General features: G+C 41.0%; 1 protein-coding gene across 1 annotated transcript in view; it reads left to right on the forward strand.

Annotated features, from left to right (window-relative positions):
• Positions 1 to 23,633, forward strand: part of tmeff1a (transmembrane protein with EGF-like and two follistatin-like domains 1a) — a 127,646-nt gene that overhangs the window by 64,423 nt on the left and 39,590 nt on the right. Inside the window, exons 3-4 of the mRNA XM_087831440.1 lie at positions 4,990 to 5,119; positions 21,722 to 21,751. Of these exons, the coding sequence (XP_087687566.1) occupies positions 4,990 to 5,119; positions 21,722 to 21,751 (160 nt within the window). The remainder of the gene's footprint in view (positions 1 to 4,989; positions 5,120 to 21,721; positions 21,752 to 23,633) is intronic.

Below are 23,633 nucleotides of genomic sequence, written 5' to 3' on the forward strand. Positions count from 1 at the left end.
GAGTACCGAAGCTTGTTTCTGTTCCCGCACATCACAGACGTGCATCCATGATAGTGACGCTCAAAGTAGAGGTATAAATAAGGCTGAAGAGAGATTTGATTTTGTCTTCAGATCGGGACACAGATGGAGTCGCAGTAACATTTATTTGGTGTCTTTCAGCCGTGAGAACTTCACGTGGAAATCTCCTGCATGGATGAAGATCCAAGGGCTCAAAAACAACACAGTTAAACAAGTTATGGTACAAGCAGGGTGATTTTTCGTGGAATGACCCTTTAATTTGTTGTAAATAGTTATCATGTCAAGTAGGGCTGACACGATTACGTCGACTATCAAAATCGTCGACGACTGATTTAATAGTCGACGCGTCGTTTGAAGCTTTGTAAGATCACAAAAGACGCAGGAATAAGTAGTAGGATTTAAGAGTGTAATAACGGACTGAAACAGAAGATGGCAGCACTGCATGTACAAGGATGCCAGCTGCTGTTAAACCCCGAAGAAGAAGAAGCTGTGTCCCAGAATTCATAGCGCAGCCCAGCTCAGTTTCCAACAATGGCGGCAGCTAGTTAGTTTTAATATTACTCTTATTATTCTTTCTGGGTCACAAAATAAACGGTCAACATATTTTCAGGCGAGAATGTAGCTGTGTAAACCTCAAATATCTGCTCAGTTTATCAAGACACCACATATTTTCAAAAGCGCTCCGACGTTTTTGGAGACGTCTGTTAGCCACTAGCTCGATAGCTAGCCGGGGGCTAGGCTAACTAGAGCCGTGAGAACACCGGATTCCCGCAAATCGTTTTCAAACCCACCGCCGTCTTTCGCTACTCAGGTTAAACATGATATATAAGTCACTTAGATAACTTAAAAATGTTATTGTTTGGCTTTTTTTTAGTATTTTATTTGTTCCTGAGTAAATCGGTTTGGCTGAGATTTAAGTTATAGTTTTTACACAGCTGAATAAACGTCAAGCAGACAGCTGATTATCAGAAGTGTGAGATGCTCGAGAATATACTCCGGTGTCCTGTTATATTTTAGATAGCAAGAAGTTTATTAAACTTCACCGAAACAATCTGCAAACTTCATTAAAATTTAATAAACTATCATCTTGTCTTTATTTTTAGTTAGCACATACCTTAAACACTTAAAGCTGTAAGCTAATGATAGTTATATAAGAGCAGATGCTGCTGGTGCAATAAGCTGTATGTTTTACGTCCAATGGATGATGATCTGATTAGTCGACTAATCGCAAAAATAATCGGTGACTAGTCGACTATCAAAATAATTGTTTGTGGCAGCCCTACTGTCAAGCCTTCCTTTATAAATGCAGTCATTTAAAAGGTGACTGCCCCCTAGTGTCCAAATGTGTATCGCGGCAAAACAAAAGAAGAATAAAGAGCCGTTACAGGTAGTTCAAACATGCAGAAGTCTACCACTTCCTGCTGCTTTGGATCTAAATTTGATATTAAACAGTGCAAGCTTATTAATGAACAAACACTAAAATCAAAGCATCTCACACAGCTAAATCGTTCTGTTTTCATTTTTCTGCCACTAGACTTGCAAACAAGATGAACAGTAATTGTAATTTGAAGGCTTTGAAAGGTCAAGCACGCTGGATTCTTTTGATAACGACCTGACTGTCATCTGTTTCCCATCTTCTGTTCTGCCTCTACAAAAGGCCTCAAGGACAGCCTGAAGGTTGCTTGTTGATAGTGCAAAAAAACATCACAGTGTGTTCTCGTGTCTGCAGGGAAGAGCAGATGTAGTGTAGGGGAAGAGGCGCTTCTGGGGTTTTTATAATGGGATCAAACAGCGGGGATCGAGGCCCGGTTGATTCAGATTTCTATATCTGAAAATTTATATGAAAACAAAACGAAGCAAACCATGTGAAAAGTGGTTAAAGCTTCAGTGAGTTTTATTTGTGGGCAGGCGGAGGTGCCGTCTCTGTTCAGTTCTCTACGTCTGCATCTTCACAAAGAATTCATGGACGAGAACTTCCCCAAAGTCAACTGAGAGCATGATCCAGATGTTTGGAGGCAAGTCATTTCCTGTCATATCCTCTTCCAGCAGTGGATGTTCATATTAAACTTCCTGGTGTGCCTAAAGCTGCAGACTGCTCGAAACACTTTTGTGTCTACTTTTGGATCTTGGTGATGTCATAGATTGGAAACCCCACCCACCTGCCCTTCAAACCTTCTGTTTGTGACAGTCAGCCAGTCAGTACAAAGCTGGCCTAAAGGGGAGGAGCTTGTTTCAGACAGAGGGGAAACTGAGGCTCTGCACCGAGGACCGTTGTGAGATAAAGAAGGATTATTTTTAGCTGTTAGTCATGCAAAGCTACTCTAAAAGAGTCAAAACATGGAGCTGGAGATGAGCAGAACCGGCACTATTTAAATTTTCCCTTTTCAAATACAGTTTCTGACAATGGCTGTGCTTCACCTCGCAGCATTATCGGCTCTGTGAAAGTAAAAAGTGTCTGAGAGCTGAAGAGGCGCTTTAATGCAGATAAATAAATCTAACTCTGCACTGCGAGTCAGCAGTTTTCAGCGGATTTATCTCCCATGGAGCCTTGAAATAGCTCGAAACCATTAAAACTTTATGGTTTCTGTGCAGGTTTGTGTATGTGTGAATGTAAATCAGTCCAAGACACACATTTTTACGTGTGTTACGCTTTATTGAGATGACAGAGATCCTCATTAAAGCTATTTCACTGTCTGATAGGAGCTGCTCCACCTGCCTGCCTGCAGGCAGGGCCATGCAGTCAAAAAATCAAACATCCACCTGCAATGAAACTCATCACACCTGCCTTCATTTAAAGGACTAATCTGTTCGATTTTCACCGAAATAAGCCGTCTGTTCTCCTCTAACCAGCAGGGATCCGGCTAATTCCCGATCATTAAAACTTCTGAGTTTGCTTCTCTGAACAGAAAAAGAGCTTCAGTCGCTAAAATTGAACAAAGAAAGCCAAACATGCTGATGAGTGCTGATAATGAGCTCTAGCTGAAAGTCTGATGGAAAGAAAAAAACACGTTACAACAAATTTACTTCAGCAGAACAAAACCACAAAATGCTGACGGAGCAAAGCGGGACGAGTCCTGACAGGACAGAAAAATGTTCTCCTCTCAGCTGGAGGTTGGATGCTGCTCATCGGTTGTTTTGTCTTTCGTGGATTTCAGCTGCCAACTCCATCGGACTCTCTTCCTGTTGGATATGAACCTGGCCTGCTTCTGCAGCGTGTTGGAGGTCGCGGAGGTCAAACCTGCAGGGGATTCCTGCTAAATGATTGATGTGTGAGAGTTAATAGAATATGGATTGCTGAACACTGATATGTGTCCTTGGCAGCTGTAGCTTATAGCTGACAGCGTGAGCAGAGCGGGTTTATATAACCTCCATGGAGAGCGAATGAAACTCTGGAAGTGCCTGACAGCTTGCATCATATTTGACCCATATTGATCACACATGTACAGCACAGGCTTGATAACGCCATCGTTCTCCTCTCTACCTTTAAACGTGCTCTGCATGGACTCATTTCTGTGCAAACATAAGGAGGTGATGCTCAGGCTCAGTTTGGAAGAAAACTAGAACCACATTGCAACAGTGTTGCAGAATAATATAGCGAATTACATTTGGTAACATAGTAACGTTTCTCTGACTCTGATGTAACACAAATAAATAAAATACTCTGTATCTGTTTATTTATTCAGGTGTTTCTGTGAAAAACTGCTTGTAGGATCATTTAGCTGCTGTAACTCGAGGTGATCATTTCGTGACAGTTTCTCATCGTCATACAAGAATTCTGGCCCAGACTTGTTCACAGCTTTTTGAGGTTCTTTAATGCACATCTCTCTTTAACCCTTTAAAGCCGGTCAGAGCAGCACGCTCCGTTTTGCGTAACTATTTTTAAATCCCGGTAGCTCTGCAACCACGTAAGCTAGCGCAATAATTTGTTTTGCATATGAAACCGGAGGAGTTGTACTTACATCTTATGCCATCAGCTTGTCCTCGGTCACAGTTTCCTTCCACATATAACTTTGCAAAAACTGCATAAAAAGCACTTGCAGCAACAAAAACATAATATTCCAGAAACACGCTTTGCCGATCCGATCAGCTGTTCATAACACTTTCTACGTCCATCAGCGCAAACTATCGCATGTTCGCCATGACCTGCCCGAAACCGGAAGTGACGTCATTTTCGTGGAAATGTAGTTTTTTACCATCAGGGCCTCATGAGCCTATACTGGTGTTTTTAAAAGTTATGTTTGACTTTATGACTTTCTGTGTGGTTTCTGGGATGCTTAGGACTCATATTGCACTGCTGGAAATAGTTTATTTTGATGCATATGCTGCTTTTTTGCAAATTTGCATTATAATATTTATTTTGCAGTTTTTCCTGCAGTATATAAAAATTGGTGTATTTCAAAAATAAAACTATGAAGACACTCAAAATAAATGTCCTGTGGTGGGAAACTATTTTGTGCAACTTTTTTGTATTTACAGTTTTGAGGGATAAGCCTCTTAAATTTCTCTAACTAGAAATATATGTTAAAAAAACAAAAACGATTTTACATTTTTTTGTAGTTTATTGCACTTTTTTTGCAATTTATGTAATTACTATGCACTTAATGCAGACATATTATTAAAATCTGGGCTATAATGGTTTTATTGATGTATAGCAACTTGAAATGCTCCCAAAAATGGCTCCACAGCATGTAAACATATAATATAAGCTCTGGTGGACTTGGTTCTATGGTAGGTCTTAAAGGGTTAACAATAAAAACTTGACCCAAACTAAAATAAAATAAAACCAAAATGTAGAACTAGACCTTGTTGATCATCATTATTATTGTAACCAACAATAATTCCTGTAATGTATATAGCTGATGTAATTAATAGTTTTGCATAGTAGAGTCAATCTACATGTTTTTGACTCCTCCCCCTCTCTCTATTGTCACACTGAAGCTTAATTAACATCTGATTGTGTTTGATTTCCAGTGTCACAAAAACTACGTCCCTGTGTGCGGCTCAAACGGAGACACCTACCAGAACGAGTGCTACAGGCGACAGGCGTCCTGCAAACAGCAGAGACTCATCTCCCGGGTGTCCGACGGGCCCTGCTCCACCGGTGAGTGTGTGCCAGGAAGTACACAGTGTTGACGCAATGGAAACGGGAATTAACGCTGTCGGGGTGACCGACCGATTGAGAGTGAGGATTCGTCAGAAAAGTGAATTATAACGGCTCATTTACTGATATCGAGCTGCGACGCCGTTTAAGGCGTCGTCTGAGGGAATCATTCAGCTGCTGCCTCATTTTAAGAGTCGTGGCGTCTTCATTTGAACATCGCCTTCATTCGTCTTCATTCTGTTCCATCACTCATGATGTAATGGCTTTTTAAAAACAGCACAGAGGGAATTACGAAGAGAAGCTGTCGAGAAACAGCCTCATGATATACACACCGTCTTAAAGCATCCAACCTTTAAATATATATATACTCAGTGCCTGATATAGTCAAGCACAGGTGCTGATGCTGCGAGTGATGCAGGTGAGTGCAAAAAGCAGTTCCAGTAACACGTCTTCTGCTGCTCCGTCACTAAAACCTAATTTCACATTTCAGTTTGCAGATTCTTTTTCAAGAAAAAATATGAGAAATTTGCAATTTGCTCCATTAGTTGTGGGCCTGTTCTATTCTTGGACTCTACTAAAGGAGCTTTGTGTGATTTACAGTTCACAATAATCCTTATTTATCTTATCTTGGGCCTTAATGCTGTGCACCAGTAGATGCTCTCTGTTTTAGCTTCTCCCACTCCCATTATGCTAACAATCTTCTGATTGGCTGCCTCGCTCAAAAGATTTTAAACAGCAGGAGGGGCTTCTGTGCCTGTAATGACCATATTAGGGATATCCCCTCTCTGTGACATCATATAAATCCAAGAGTAGAAAAAAGCTGCAGCAGTGAAGCTGAGAGGAGCCGACATAATGAAGGTAGAGAGTTTAAACATTTGGACACCAAAGCAACGGACAGTCAGGGTGGAGTCAGGTGTCAGCGGTGATTTGTGATAGAAGCACAGCAGCAGAGTGGACGGGGAGGTTTAAAGCTGGTAGTGTGCATCATCCTGCTGTGATGTGTGATTTGGAGACAGTAGCACTGACAGAGACAGGCGGCTGAGCTAAGAGTAAGACTTTCACTGGTGAGCAGGAAGGATTCACTCAGGCTCAACAGTTTGGAGACAGACAGGTGGAGATGGTGTGGATGTGTGCAGAGGAGGAAAGGTGGATATATTAGACGAAAGATGATGAAGATGGAGCTGCCAGGCTGGAGGAAAAGAGGAAGATCTAAGCAGAAAGGAGCAGCTGAAAGAAGAAGAAGCAGAAAACGGCCTGATTTTAGATTTCAGAGCAGTTTGAAACTGAACTTTGAGGCTTAACCCTTTAAAGCCGGTCAGAGCAGCACGCTCCGTTTTGCGTAACTATTTTTAAATCCTGGTAGCTCTGCAACCACATGAGCTAGCACAATAATGTTTTTTGCATATGAAACCGGAGGAGTTGTACTTACATCTTATGCCATCAGCTTGTCCTCGGTCACAGTTTCCTTCCACATATAGTTTTGCAAAAACTGCATAAAAAGCACTTGCAGCAACAAAAACATAATATTCCAGAAACACGCTTTGCTGATCCGATCAGCTGCTCATAACACTTCCTATGTCCATCAGCGTGAACTATCGCATGTCCGCCATGACCTGCCCGAAACCGGAAGTGACGTCATTTTCGCGGAAATGTAGTTTTTTACCATCAGGGCCTCATGAGCCTATACTGGTGTTTTTAAAAGTTATCTTTGACTTTATGACTTTCTGTGTGGTTTCTGGGATGCTTAGGACTCATATTGCACTGCTGGAAATAGTTTATTTTGATGCATATGCTGCTTTTTTGCAAATTTGCACAATAATATTTATTTTCATTTTTCCTGCAGTATATAAAAATTGGTGTATTTCAAAAATAAAACTATGAGGACACTCAAAATAAATTTCCTGTGGTGGGAAACTATTTTGTGCAACTTTTTTGTATTTACAGTTTTGAGGGATAAGCCTCTTAAATTTCTCTAACTAGAAATATATGTTAAAAAAACAAAAACAATTTTACATTTTTTTGTAGTTTATTGCACTTTCTTGCAATTTATGTAATTACTATGCACTTAATGCAGACATATTATCAAAATTTAGGCTGTAATGGTTGTATTGATGTATAGCAACTTGAAATGCTCCCAAAAATGGCTCTACAGCATGTAAACATATAATATCAGCTCTGGCGGACTTGGTTCTACGGTAGGTCTTAAAGGGTTAAATAGAGAGAGATGTCGCTGCAGTCACGTACTCGTGACATCCTCTCCAACAGAATATTTTCATTCAAGTTTGCAGATGTTTGTAGAAAAACTACGTTTAAGCTGTAATTAGTCTGCTGTCACCGTCATTACGAGAGGAAGTTTTAAAAAAGCCGACATTTTCTAGCACAAGAAGATTTTTAAAAAGTATCGAATAACTTCCAAATTTTTTATAGACCTTTTTATTAGATACAAGCTAAAACCATTAAAGGTACATTTTACTGTACTGTACATTTTGCTTTTTACGAGAGACAAAGACACTGGTAGTGCCGCTTTGTTCATTTAGAATATTTTTGACAGCCCCAGTTAGCAGCAGATAATTATACGGTTTTTTTTATATATATATACACACAATTCTCGATTGAAAGATTTGATAGATCACATTTGAGTCTCTGCTGAGTGTAACTGCTCGGTCTCTGACCCTGGACTTTCATAACCCTCCAGGTTTGGGAGGATTTTACTGACTCGTTCAGCGACTCGTAATTAAAATTGATCTGCGGCTGATTAACTGGCTCGTTCTCTGAAATCAATGTGACTGATGACGTCGCGCAGAGTTCAGAGGAAAAGCCGAGGACGAGCTCTCAGGGTTTGATGTTCAGTCAATTAAAAACATAATGACAGTGAACTCGGAAGGCATGAAAACGCGGCAGCAAGGCCGACTGCTGGAGCGTAATTTAAAGTATAAGTGAGGCACTTATTCACATTATAAAAGGCAGAGTTTGAAATATGATGAGTTCTAAGTTTGTGCAGAGAAACACCTGAAATACTTGATATTACACAGTTTCTATTTAAAAGCTTGTCTAGCAGCTCAGGTCTGCTGTGTTATCTTATTTTCAGGGAAATGAAACATCTCTACATATTGTTGACAGGGATGTGTTGGAGTCCGATTCACCGTCACATCCATCGATCAGTTATTAAAGTGGACCTCCCGCATCAGGACCAACACCCACACAGACGAACAGCAACAACACAAACTGGAACAGAAGATTGAATCTTGATTTTCAACGCCCAGCGTGCATTTTCCAAACAAAGGGCAGCCGGTTTAATCACTCACAAATACAGCGAGCGGGAAGATGCAGGCGGTGGAGCTTCTGACATATCGATTTAAATCAACAGAGCCTCCACTTTCTTTGTTTTTCTGACCGTTGGGTCGTTAAGATGCTGATATCAGTTCTAGTCTTCAAAGTTATTTCCGAGCACATCACAACAGTAACTACTGGAGAATAGTTCAGTCTGGACTATTGTTCCTGTTCTCGCATCGTTTAAAGGAATGTCTGAAGTTCAGTGCAAATAATCTTCCTGAATCATGAAATAAAATCTTTCCAGTTGTTCGTCGTGTCTTTGATCTGAGCTCTGTTCGCCCCTTATTTGTGTTAATCTCGATATTCAGTCTTAGCCATTTAAAAACTGAGGTTGGTTATTATTTGTTGGATTTCTCTTGTTTTCTGATGATGTATCGCCTGACTTTCTAGTCCGAGGGTTTCCTGCTATGCCCGAGCCTCTCGTCTTTTTAATGTGTTGCAGTTCTGGCTCTTATTTTTGAGAAATGAAACAAGCCTCCAAAAACGATAGTCCTCGCTCTCCTCTGCCTTTTTATTGGCGTTATTCATGTGCAGCACATCTTTAACTTCTTAAAACCTCACAGTGAAACTGCAGCCCAGGGGCGCCGCCACTCCAGATATTTTAACCCTTCATTAAAGAGTCACTCTTGGTCCAAATAAGACTTCAGTGTGGACGTCAAGCTCAGCGCCGGGTGTTTTTACTGAGTAATCGTCTCAGATGTTCTCTAGGCTGAAGTTTGCCCCTCACACATTTAACTCTCATCCTCCATCTTCCCTATGCTAATGTCTTTATTTTAATATTAAATTAGATTAGCTACAGCTCCAAACACTGCTGCTGTTTAGTATTCACTTATTCCCACACTTGTGATGATGCCGTGCAGTTTAGTTTTTTAGAATTACTTCAATCAGAACACAGTTTATCATCTTTAGAAGGAAACTAGCGCGCTAACTAGCGAGCTAACTAGCGCGCTAACTAGCGAGCTAACGTCTAACTGCTCTAAACCTCGGTGGTCCTTGTTTTCAGTCTGATTTATGTGTTCGTGGTCGTCTAGTTAAGTCAATTATATTAATTTCTGTTTACAAACCTGAAAACCTCTCAGCTTTGGATCATTTAAAAAAAGAAGATGCCCAAAGTTTAGCCGTAGCATCTGATTTAGCGAGGGTCATTTAATGGTCGCTCCATGTTGGGCTCTGTTCTGACAGACACTTTGGTTCTGTTATATATTTTGTGGCATCTTGTCCCCTTCCAGGCCTGTTTTACTCTGAAAGCCTGTGTAGATCATTAAAACCACTCATTATGTTTAAGAAATCAGATTCTGACAGTATCCTGATTACTTACGAAGATCCTGACCACTTAAAGCTTAAGATCTAACAGATGGAGTTTTACTGCATCAAGACAATTAATACCACATTAACACTTCACACCACAGCCGTCCTGAAGCCATGATCATTACTGTGCTGCTGTAACCTTTAGTCAGCCTTTCCTCCAGATGCTGAACCCACCGCTCCCATTAGTGAGCTGCTGCTGGTGCTAACAGTTGGTGAGCTGGCTTTCCAACGCCTCACTGGGAAAACCATTGCTTTGAGGTTCTGGCTACGTGAGCAGATGTGCTCTTACACTTAAATGTGCAAAAATAGTTGACTTTAATTGCATAATTAAAAGTAGCAAACCATAAAAACAGGATGAGACTGTATTTACACAAACCTTTGGCCATATGCTGTGTATCTACAGAGCCATGTGAGGAATGAATCAGGTTTCATTTCCCAAAGGCTGCTGGTCGTCCACAGCTGGATGCTCACCAGCCATCCATCAGAGCCACGCCAAAGCACAAACAGGTTAGCATTTTCCCCATCAAACACCCCGCAGATTCCCTGGACTCGGATGTCTCTGCAGGCCAGACAGATTTTATGTCTCCTCTCCTAAGAAATGAGTTGTGGAAACTTATAGCAACGCCACAGCGGCTACGTTGGTGGTGGCGGTCAACTCCATCTGCAGGGGCAGTGGCCTGATTTCCCAGGAGGCATCGGCTGGTGCTCTGCTCTTATTACCCACTACACCGGAGAGCTTGTGCCCTCCACTTTCCTCGCCTCCCTCCTGGCCTTCTGCAATTTCCTCTCCCTGAGATTTATGCTTCCTGTAATTGGAGCGTTCGACGGCTTTGAGCCGAGGCAACCGCACGAAAGCTCGGCTGATTTTATTTCCCCGAGCAGGACGGGAGATGGAGGAAATGCAGCGATTTGGGTCCCTTTTTTTCTTAGAGAGCAGTGTGGGAGGTTACAGGAGCTGGGACGGCTGAGACTCCTCGCTGGGATCTGATCACAGGTCAGTGGTGGGTGTAGCTGCCCAGCTGAGAGGCTGAGACTCCACATTAGCCTCAGGTCAGACTTATTACTCTTTAAAACGCTCGTCGTTGGCTTTCTGGCTCCATTGCCTGAGGAGAGCGGAGAGCAGAGCAGATTTCACAGCTGGAAGAAGATGATGTGACATTACAGACCTTTGAAGTTCAGACGGCAAACTTTTCAAGGGAACTTCTTCTGCTTTCTGTCGTATATATACTGTTCCAGTGGGTGTTCATATTAAATTATACCAAAAGCATCAACTAATGATGCCAGCAAATGTGGATATACTTACACAGTCTTTAACGTCGTCACTGGGCGGGTGGTGTGGACAACTAAGCTTGTGATTGAGGCGATATAGGAGCCTCAAAGTTTTACCATGAGTGGATTTATTAAAAGTTTAAATCTCAGTGACCTCGACTTCAACATTAGGTCACTGTCAACTATGGCAGCACAGGTGTGTCTGCTAGGAGGCTGACGGATGGCTGCCTGAGGTTTTTTTCTAGTCTTGGATCTGCATGATGTCATAAAGAGGGGATAGCCCTCATAAGTCATCTCAGGCACATAGCTGTAGCAGTGAACCCGTTTTTGTGCTGTGCAGCCAATCAGAGTGAAGGCTCAAAGGGGGAGGGGCTAAAACGTGTAGTTTCAGACAGAGAACAAACTGAGGGGATGGACCAAGGCCCAGGCGCTTTATATTGTAAGATAAAGACCAGTAAAGATGTTCATTAATTACAGACGACTAAATTATTGATGCGCTCCTGCAGCTAAAGCAGAGTACTCTGAATAATCAGCGAGCTCATGATCCATCACAGTTCAGGTCGTTGCCAGTGAAACAACATATCTGACCTTTACCTTGATTGCAGTTTGGGTAAAAACTCATTAGTTTGTGCTAGTTTGATTCAATTTGGACCACTACTGTAGGAGTAGCAATTCTGGAATGAGCTTATTGATCCTTTAATTCAATTCAGTTTTATTTATATAGCTCTAAATCACAACAAAGCACTTTATATTGTAAGATAAAATGCTAAAATAATACAGAGAAAACTCCAAAAATCAGACCAACGCTATGAGCGAGCACGTGGTGACAGTGGCAAAGAAAAACTCCCTTTAAACAGGAAGAAACCTCCAGCAGAGCCAGGCTCAGGGAGGGGCCGGTTGGGGTGTGGGGAGAGCAAAAGTTTATAAGTTTATAAGATAAATGAAGATAAATTGTAACCGAATCAAGCAGAGCTGCTCTAGTTTAAAGAAGTGAAATCCTGAACACTTTTTTATTACTTTACTGTGTGTAAAATAGTAGAATTCAATTGAAAGAAATGTAAATCACTAATCAAAAACAACAATACCCAAAAAAAACCCACCAACAAAAACGAAGGAAAGTTATCCTATTCTTTCTTTCTTCGCACACCAATCCCCACACCACCACTCTGTCATTACTCAACTGTTCTTCAAGTTACAGAAAGCCAGCTTGTAAAGGGGGATCAATACAATCATATTGATGCAATTTGTCCAATAAACCATAAGTCACTTTTTCGTAAGACGCCAACTTAGCCATTGTCTTTAGCCACCCTTCATAGGGAGGGCGGTTCTTTTTCCGCCAATGTCTTAGCAGGACCCGTTTGGTCGTAGTAAGAGCCAGAATAATCCATCTTTTTGTATAACTGGAAAAATCTCCATCAGAAAGTTCTGTGGTTATACCAAGTATGGACAGTTTTGGTGAGATACCAAATCTCCTTTTTAGAACACTGAAAATTACCTCCATTATATTTTCCCACCAATCCCGAAGTGCCGAACAGCTCCATAAGATCTGTAAAATCGAAGCATTTTGACCATCACATCTCCAACATTCGTCCGGAGGGGCCAGGTTCCATTTATACGATTGTTGCAGTGTTCGATGCCACCTATGGATTATCTTTTTATCTATATTCTTTTTTTTTTGTTTGTATGTTTGTTTTTTAAACTACTTATTTATGTAGTTATCCTTAAGTTCTGTTATTGAAGTTTAAAATGAAATAAATAAAAATTGTTGATGACAAAAAAAAACAACAACAATACCCATGAGCCTCCAGCACCAGTCAGGTGTGGGGGGGGGATTTTAAAGATGGCACCACTGTAGCCAAATATGTCAAAATGTGACCAAATAAGAAAAATTCTATGAAATATTAAAATTGTAATAAAATCGAGACAGTTCTCACTGTCTGCGCTCTTTTGGTTTCATAGGGGCCACTCATGAGATTGTCCTCACGAATAAGTCAGAATCTGAAACATCAGTTATTGTCTTTATTTATTATTATTTTACAAGGACGCTGTCCATAAAAGACTGTTACACAAATACACGCAGACTGGTCTGTTCAGAGTTTACAGCAGTACCCTCGATGTTGCTGTTTCCAACTCTCCATCAGATCATGTGTAGCAGAAGCAGCTGGTTGTGGGTGTTGAATCATTTCCCTGCCTGGATGCAACCTGATGTCTTTATAGTCTGATTAAGTGGAAGTAGAATGACTTTCTTAGATCGGCTCTGATTGGTCTAAAGGGAGGGTGGCCTCAAAGAAAATGAGCTAAAGCAGCTTGGTTCAGTTGAATCGAATGGCTCTACCGAGGTTCGTAAGATAAATAAGGATTATTTTGAACTGTGAGTCATGCAAAGCTGTTCTAGTGGAGTCCAATAGTGAAAACTACAGAGGTGGAAATGAGCACAAGAGGTCCACTTTAAAAGCAAAACTGGACCTGGCTATCGATAGCATGTGCTGTTTAGTATGCAGATGCAGCGAGCAGCTCTGGGACAAACATCAATGTCATTGATTTTCCTTCATGTTTATGTGAACCTGAGATACAAACAGGGCCCCGCTGGAGCCGGAATGAGCTTATCGATGGCCCGGCCGGCGTCCCCAGGAATTACGCCCAGTCCCACACCAGTCTATATCTGAAGCCAACATTTAGTGCTAATGCAGGGAGACTTGTGTCCTTTAGGCAGCGAGCGTTTCGAGGTGTGCAGGCGCTCTGGATGAGGTGGGAATCTTTATTAATCTCAGATCTGGCTCTCGGCCCAATTAGTTTGTAAATCAGTTGTTTGATCAATACAAAGACGAGCTCTTTGTGCACTTCATTATGTGTCAGAGCACTCGCCCTGCAGATGAAACATACTTCCCCTTTAATTAAGAGTTGGAGTAACGTAAAAACCTTTTTCTGGGTGATTATTAAAACTCACTGAGGTCTGAGTTACAACATCGGATATTTCTGACCAGATCATTTGTAGAAATAGTCCAGTGTTCAGCTGGTTGTAGTTTTATGGACTTCATAGTTAATAAAAAGAAATCAACCTGCTTTTGGTCCTTTTTCTGTCTTTAAGTGGTTCATCTTAGCATATTTGTGGGATTGTTAGTCTCCAGAGGATGGATCCTCCTGATTTTGTAGGTTCTTCTCTTCACACCTACCGAACAGATTACAGGTGTATTTAACACTCAGCAGGTCACCGGGGCGCCAGGCTGTCGAGGAGGGTTTGGGTTTGGTTAACTTCCTGCTCTTTTACATGACATCTTTAAATGTAATAATATTTAAGAAGGTCCAGTTACACAACACATCCTCAAACAAAGACCCAAAATATTCCACATGCATTATAAATCACTGCACTGGCCTAATGGTTGTAGCGGTGATATTTTATTGTTTAAAGTAAAAAATTAAAGCGAAAAAAATGCATTTGAAAAAGCGCTTAATTTAAAATAACACAAAGGTTTAGTTTGCGCATCAAACTGCATTTTTCTCCTTTTTCATAAACTTGTAAATTTTATTATTTTATTTTATTTTTTTGTTTCACACATGGTTCAGCAGTAATTCATTCCCATACACAACCTTCCTTTCAATTAAAGTAATGCTGTTTCCATGCATGAAAAGGAGCAGGAAGAAGAATAAATTCTTATTGATACCTGCGCCCTATCTGTGATAATACAAGTAGGCAACCAAAATTACACTCTGACAATTTTCTGCACACAACAAAACAAAGCAAACAGAACAATATACTCAACAATGAGCAACACCACTAAATATCAAACTAAAAGGATCATTTTTCTACAATTCAATTCTATTCTTTTCAAGTTCTTCATACTGGTTTATCATTTTATTCTTATAGCAGATTTTAAATTGAGAAACATTTGTACAACACTTAAGATGATCACTGAGAGAATTCCAGTTTCTTATGCCTGTGAAGAAATCGTCTCAGATTTAAACCTGCTCCTCTCTCTTTCTGTCCCTGACTTATTTCATTACACTACAAACATAACATAAGTCCGTGCAGATCATCAATACGAGAAACTTTGCAGACACCAATATTGAAGCGAAGTCCAGTAACAAGTCCGGCGTCAGGTGACCGAGGCTCTAAGGCTACGTTCACACTGCAGGTCTTGATGCTCAATTCCGATTTTTTTGATCAAATCCGATTTTTTTGTCTGCTCGTTCACACTACAAATAAAATGTGACAGCAAACGCGCTCTAGTGTGAACGCTCAAAGCCCGCATGCGCAAAAGAAGAAGTCACACACAACGCGCTCTGTTTAGACCCAGAGCAACAGTATTGTTTGACTGATGGACCTTAATATAAAGACTTCGGACTTCACGTTTCCGAATTTTTGCTTTAAGTTATTTTGTTATTTACATAATAATGTAAATAACCTAATAATGATCCTTATTGCTGTTTTAGAGGAGCAGTGCTTCAAAGGATAGTTGCAGATTTCTGTCAGAATCTGCAGATTATACAGAACAAATAAAATGTTCACGTTTCTCCAACGTTGTCTTCCCAACAGTTTCACTGGATGGCCAGGAAGCGTTCGCGATGTCTTATCGGGCGCTTCTCCGGCGCTGATAATTGGCGTCTGTCTTGTGTCAGTGACATAAAAGACGGATTTAATGCGACATGACCATCAAACAGCAGCTTTCTAAAACATCGGATATGTATCGGATTCAGGACCACATACGAAAGTGACCCAGATTGGATTTGAAAATATCGTATTTGTGCCGTTCACACTGTCACACCATGATCGGATATGAGTCGCATAGGGTCAAAGAAATCGGATTTGATGCGCTTTCGCCTGCAGTGTGAACGTAGCCTTTATGTTTAGACCAGACCTGGTTTGGTGACATAATCCTCTGTCGTCAGATACCTTCTGCATCTCTTGTGACATTCAAGGAGTTTTTTGGCATCATGGCTCTGATGGGTGAAGCAATTGTGACCACTGAAAGGCCGATGACGGGTTTTTAACTCGCAATAATAACCACCTTCAGGTAACTGCTGTTGTGATTTGGTGCTATATAAATTGACTTGAACTGCACTGTCTGAGGCAAAGAAAGTCCTTATTAGGTCGATGGAGGGATGGTAGCGTCTGAAGGTTGCAGGTGTATTTGCTCTTTTTTAATGATATTTTTACTGGTTTAAAGTGTAAATAAGCACTCAGTCACGATTAGACACTAGAAACTACTCGGTAAGCTTTCAGCACTGAAAAGAAGCTTCGATTAGGCAGCAGAGTCCTCTCGGTTTGGCTTTAGCTTTAAAACCTTATTGTTTTGGTTAAAAAAAGAAGTTTGGGTTATAAGACATCAACGACAGTAACCCTGCTCATTAATAAAATGCGTTTGCAGCGTCATAACCGAATGCATCAGGGCGCCACAGGACAGCAGACTTACTGTCAGGATGACAGCAGGCTGGTCATGACGTGGACAGTCACGTTCATGTAGCTTTGGGTTAAAAACAGCAGCTTGTGTTTAAATTTAATGCGAGTTAAATTATCGCACCTCCACATCTGTCAGGATGTTTGAGGAGGTGGGTTTCAGCTCATCATTCGTCCTGTCAGGCCTCATTTGCTTTTCATTATTTTGCACATTAGGAACACCTTTTAATGATATTTAGCGTCGGGAAGCAGATTGATTTACAGATGTGGACCGCAGCAGAGGAAGCAGCGAGCTGCGGTAAAAGCCTCGGCCTGCTTCATTAACCACAGGGTCAGCCATGTTTCATTTCCTCAGCGGGTTTTATTGACTCGGTGCGGCCGCAGCGGCCGATTCTTCTGTAGGAGTTTAACTCTGTAGGAGTGAACGTGTCCACGCGGTTAATGAACAGTTACGTCTCCTTATAATTATAACGATCCTCCGCCGTCTGTAGGTGGCTGACAGAGGTGTTAGAGAAGCAGCGACGCAGCTGAAGGTGTTTTCACAGATTAAATGAAAGATGCTCTTTTTTCTGTTCTCAGGATGAAAGTTATTTTTTTAAACACGAGGTTCTTTGAAGTTTATTGATCAGAAAGAGTTGGTGTCTGCGATCCAGCGTCCAGCGCAGTTACAGATTCTTTTTATCAGCTGGATCTAAAACCTAAAGCATCTCAGTCTGATTCAACCTCGCATTCTTTCATCTTCTTCCATCTTCCTGTCTGACTGCATCCCTGCTTTTTCAGGTTTGATCAAATTACAATTTCAAGCTTCAAATTTGAGCTTTTCTTCAGTTTTTGATAAAGAAAACAACTTGTTTCAAAGGTTTTTTGCAGAAAACTGCCTCCATCCTGCCCTGTGTGCTCTCATCCTACAGGGTAAACAGTCATTTTCAGATGTTGGTGACATCACTGCTCAGACATTTAATCCTGTTTTAAACTGCTGCAAGCTGGAGGGAGGGTGCTAGAGCAAGGATACCGTGGTTCTGGTCCAGTATGACCATTTTGTGCTTTACTGTTTGTTTTACTGCACTTTAGTTCAGTTTTCTGAATATCTCTGAGGAGGAAGATCCAAACTCAGGACTCTGTCCAAGGCTGTGGACAAGCAGGAATCTCCTGGCCTGAGAAATAAGCCAAGGATGGGACAGAGCCAAATTAAAACTATGTATACTGTCCACATGCCAGCTTATCTAAATAAGTGCTTTCTATAAATACTGTGAGTCGGTATAGTGACGGCAGTCAGCAGCTGGATATCTGCATTTCATCAGAACAGTAAATTGTAAGTGGATTGATTTTTATTTAGCAGTTTTTTAGTCTTATTGACACAAAAATATCACATTCACACATTTATAAACATACTCTTCAGTCTACGCCAACCGAGCAGTGAAACACCATAAACTGCAGTCCCTCCAATGGCCACTTGAGGTTTGTTCCAAGGTGAGAGTCCAATGTTGAAATATTCAAGTTTACAGAGAAACTACATGTTTACTGTAGTTTTATGTCTCTAAAGTTAATAACATTGCATGGCGAATCTTAATATGACCCGACCATTTCAATTTAATTGAGGAATAAAATTTACCCAAAGTCAGAAAAGGCAACAAAACCACGTCTGCGTCTTTGACAAACTCAGTCAAGTATTAGATGTCCTGGGAATGACAGTGGACTATGGATTATTTGTTCTTTTGTCACATCATGAATGAATTAAACAGTAAAAACAGGTTTAGAGTTCAGTATATTTCTTCCACCTGTAAGTACTTTCATTCCTTGTTAGTTTGTTACCCATCGCTCTTTCATATATAGGCTAAATATGGCGGCAGGTCAGTGAGCACAGTGGGGTCTGACTGACAGCTGATTTCCTTGCATTTCCCAGCAGAGATCATTAGCTTCTGTTTTATATTCTTATTTCAAGTTAGGCTAAATTGATTTTAGAAAAAAAAAGTATGACTTTCACTTGTGTTCCTTATTATTTTCCAATCTGTACCAACTGACTGATGTTACCCACGGTGCATATATTTCCGTGATGTATCTTTCTTTGTCTCATCTAGTGCAATTCTAATCATTACTTGTTATCAGTTTCTAAAGTGTGCTCTGCGCTCATGTATAACTAAATCTGCCTCCAGCAAATCAATACAGCGTTGTAATGTTTTGTTTATCTAATTGAATCCCTGATAGACCCGTTTCCAACAAACGTCTGTTTCAGGCTCTTGTTTTATAGGTTTTGATTCGATTGTAGGAAATCAAACTAAACCATGAAGGACACGGAAGTGTGGTTATAAATGTATTATTTCATGTTGGGTAACTTGTTTTCATAAGTTCTTTTTTCCAGTGGTAGAACAGATTGTAACTGTAACATTTTGACTTCTCTGACAGGCTGTGGACTGATTTTAAGAACTCAGTTCAGTTTTGATGCTAAAATATATGATATTAGCTTACAGATGATTACATGTCAAACAAATGTCAATAAAAGGCTGTCTCCCAGCTCACAAACCCCACATAACTGCAAAAAAACCACTGCTGTAGCTTCAGGTAGCATTTTGCTAATAACAATGTTAGCAAGTTTAGCTAAAGTTAGCTAGCTAGGTGCTACGTAAGGGATCAAGCACCTTCTGATCCTAAGATGATTTTCTGAGTCCTGTACAAGGAAGCAACTTCACCACACCCGGGATCTTTTCATTATCTGGATTCTCTCCTTGTAATATCAGCAAGTGGTCGCATGAAGGTGGCTATCAGCTGACACAAACACGCTTTAAGATTTCTTATTTAGCAAACTATGTTAATATAGATGTGGTTGGCTAATTCATCCAAACTCCTGGTATAGAGTATACTTTACTGTGAGTTACTCTATCAATTTAATTCTAGCTAGCTGGCTAACTGTGTTTTGCTTCCTATGGTTATTCTTATGAAAATATATCATGTGATTAGAGATGTTATTTGGCTAGCTAGCCAAAAAGTATTAGCTGACCTGAAAAACTTGGACACCAAATAGAAACTGGGAACGTTCACTTTTTGGCCTTCTCTCACCCCAACCGGTCGCAGCAGATGGCCGCCCCTCCCTGAGCCTGGTTCTGCTGGAGGTTTCTTCCTGTTAAAAGGGAGTTTTTCCTTCCCACTGTCGCCAAAGTGCTGCTCATAGGGGGTCATATGATTGTTGGGTTTTTCTCTGTATCTATGAAGCGCCTTGAGGCGACTTTTGTTGTGATTTGGCGCTATATAAATAAAATTGAATTGAATTGAATTGGTTGCAGATTGGTCTACACTGTCTCTTTATGCTCTCTTTACAGTTAATGTCATGTCATTAGCAGTCACATGACTACAAAAACTGAATACTGGTCATAAAATAGTGCGTCAAAGAACAAGCCCAAACTGTTCACTGATTTTGGAAAAAGTTTTAAACCTTCACCTTGAACATTAAATAATTTTCTCTTTACTAAATTAACATCTCCCTCACCCACTGATGTTTTTTTGTTTTTTTGCTTTTAAGAGGTTGAAGCAGAGTCCCACCTGCAGTTTGCAACCAAACTCTTAACGTTTAATCAATACCACACTGACAGAACCATTAATATCTGTACCCACTCTCGGACCATTTCTTCCTGCTTTCCCATGAAAAACAATCTCATCATGACTTTGTAAAGAAGTGAAGCAGCTAAAGGTGAAATTTAATTGAACAAAGCAGCCGGTGTCCATTTCTTAATGCAGCAGCAGCTGCGTGCCAGAAACTCCAAACGTGGCGTCCATTTCTTAATTCGAGGCAGACGTGCCAAGTTTTATGCTGTCAGTCAATTTCCTGATGGAGCCGCAGGTCTGAGCCAACGAGGCGCCGCAAACATAATCCTGTTTATTTAAACCTGCTGCCAGAGAGGAATACACCCTTACTTCCACATACGTGTACCTGCTGGACCATGATTGACATGTATTTGCTCTGAATGAATGAAAGTTGATCAATGAGTACAAGATTAATAGCCATGATTTTGGGGTTCAGTACAAATGTTTGCAGCTTCATGTGTCAGCCTTTATATGTTTGTGCCGGTTTAAACATTTGAATTATGCTTGAAGTATATTTTGGTTCATTTCTGCTCTTGGTTTGTAGCTCTTTTTAACCCGATGGCTCACCTGATGCCTTTAGCCACAACCCATTGATAAATCTCATAGATGGAACAATATTTAAGTTTGTAGTCCCCCTGAATGAAATAGTGTTATTTTTACTAACTATGGGGTTTGATTTAGTACTTGGTTTGAGTAAATCAAAGCAGAACCATTTTATTCACACAAAACAATAGATCATGATTTGCATGATTATCACTGAAAATATAAAAAAAATGCTAAAATTAGTCACTTGGGTGGTTTATCCAAGTAGAGTCTATGAGCTCGGTTCTGCTGGAGGTCACTTCCTGTTGAAAGGGAGTTCTTCCTCTCGACCATCTCCAGGTTTTTGCTCGTAGGTGACAGTGTACTGATGGGTCTATATAAATATAAATGGGTCTGGTTCTTGTTTAAACCAGTTCCAATTAGTCCAATCCACTGAAACTGGATTGGACTAATTGGCTTTGCAGTTTTAAGACCCAACCAGCCTGCCAGCGCTTTGTAACAGCCACGACCTCTGGCGATAAGGAAAGGCTGCTCTTCACAGAGGACTCACGCTCGGGGAGGCATTTTTTGGTCGACTCAGGCTCCCAGAAGAGCTTCGGAAACTCTTGTGTCGTCTTTGCATACCTCCACAATGGTATATTATTTAATCTTTAAAAACATTGGAGATTTCCCGCCTACCACCAGAGAGAGCCCAAGTACCACAAGTGGTACGCGTACTCACTGGGACATCTCCAAGGTTTATTTTCACTTATGGTAGTGACAAATTTTACATGCACACCTCTTTCAATAATAATAAAGTCCCTGATAATAGCAGTAACAGTGGCTTTAATGCTGCAAACCTGCTCAAGCCCACACAGAAAATTCATCATCAGTCAGTAATGGAATTGATTTCTTTTTAAAAAGCCCAAAAGTCTTATGAATCCGTAACATTGAGGGCATTTGCATATATCTGAAATCTTCCCTTGGATGTTCAGGGCTGCAAATTCTAGTTGGGTTTACAATAAATAACAACTTTATACATGAAGTTTGTAAAAGCACATATCTTAAATAAAGCTCTTTATATAATAAACCACTAAAGGAACTAAAAAGCTGCATGGCTTCCCGTCCAGGAGACGGTTTGTTTAAGGGTTTAATAACAAGCAGAAATCTGATGGTTTGTGTCTCTTGTGTCTTCGCAGATCCCGGTTCTGGTTCAGGAGACGGAGACGGTGAGTGTCTGTCTTTCACGGGGCTATTTAAAGATTTCATTTCCTGCTTCACTTCTGCTGCGGGTGAAAGTCAAACACAAATCAATTACAGCCGAGTCGTTATCTGCCCTGCACAAACATTAACTGCTTGTATTGTGAGCCGTCTGTGATATGAAGAAACTAATCACTGAGGTCAAAACGTGGCTGAGCGACCCCTCCACGCAGAACCGTTAATTCTGCCTCTGTGAGTCCTTCTGTGCCTCTGCTGCCCCTCGCTGAATGTTAACTCCTCTAATAAAGGTTTCATTAAGTCCTCCCTGAAGAACACGATGGTGTTTTCTGTCCCGTGGGAGTCGAGCTTAAAGCCTCGCTGTTGCCAAATTTGGCAACAGAGACATTTTGCAACCATCTGTGAGCACGGACCACAGCGTTTGTTGTTTAATTTGGCTGCTGGAGGGGTTTTAATTGGAGGCGGCTGCTCGAGAGGCAGTACCTCCACCATCCGCTGCCATCTGCATGTGGGCGGGGCCTCTGAGCAGCAGGAGATGGAAGAGCTGAGCCATGGAGGATTAGAAAAGGTTAGGAAAACTAACGGCAGCTCTTTAAACATGTTCACACCTGTTAACCTGTTTCCTAACAGTAAATCATGGCTGCATGTGACATGCAGAATAAAATTGACTAAAACACACATTTAGTTGTTTATTTCACTTTGTTAACTGTGCATGTGCACAAATCTGTGTGCATTTATGATGAGAATACCTTGTTCTTATTCAAAAATACAATTTTATACATAAAAACTAAACTTTATGTAAGTCATCGACTGAGGAACCTCAACTTCATCATTTCAATCAAACGTCTGTTGTATTGATCTGGTCAGGTAAGTATCACAGGGGGTTGTTCATCACTTCCAGCTGCTTTAGTGTTAATGAAATTTATAACAGGTGCACAAGAGGGGCAACAATGAGACAACCCCAAAAACAGGAGCGGTTTTTAGACGTAGAGAGCGCTGACACGTTTTCCCTCCTCATCGTTTTTGGCTGTTTTTTCACTAGTTTGGCCGTCAGTGTCACTAATGGTATCATGAAGTGATATCTGGGCCCTACAGTTTGCTCCTCCAGGATGGTACATCAATATCTGTCTCTCCAGGAGACAGGAGTTACTCTAGGAGAGCTGGGCAGGGCCGTAGAAGGCCCTCAACCCATCGGCAGGACCGCTGTCTGCTCCTTTGTGTAAGAGAAACAGGAGAAACAGTGGCAGAGCTACAAAATGACCTTTGGTCACTGACCAAACAATCAGAAACAGACTTCACGTGGGTGGCCCGAAGGCCCAACTTCCTCGAATACTGTGGTTCTCAAACTTTTCACAATGAGTATCATAAAATATATGGTTCCTGAAGTACCACCCATATGACTGACATTAAAGTAGTATAGGCCTATTTAACACAACATACAGTTTATGCAAGACAGTTTTATTTCTTATATGAATGTTATTTATTTTAGCTGTCATAAACAGGATGTGACAAGTGATAATAATAACAAATGTACTGCATTATCCAACCTTTAAGTGATGACGTATGAACCCTGCTTCTGGGTCCAAACTACTCTGCTTTATTAAGGCTGTCATTTAGTTGAAAAAAGTTAGCGTTCATCCTCCAGCTTCACTGTGTTTATGCTAGCTGTAGCTCATTGTATACCAGCTAGCCCGACTTCAGTAACCCTACAAGCGTCGCTGTTGTTTATTTTTCTGTCTTCATTTGTGTTGCAAGTGATAGCAGAGCTGCACGTTTTAATTTTTGCTGTGGCGGCCTTCCAGGCCTTCCTGGTTTGTGCACGTCGAAGCTCAGTTTGGTCTTCGTGGCGTTTCAGCCGACGACACGAAATACCATCCTGTGGTGGCCTTGCTG

This window comes from Neolamprologus brichardi, chromosome 18, assembly GCF_056152115.1.
Source record: "Neolamprologus brichardi isolate AB-2024 chromosome 18, ASM5615211v1, whole genome shotgun sequence".
Lineage (NCBI taxonomy): Eukaryota > Metazoa > Chordata > Actinopteri > Cichliformes > Cichlidae > Neolamprologus > Neolamprologus brichardi.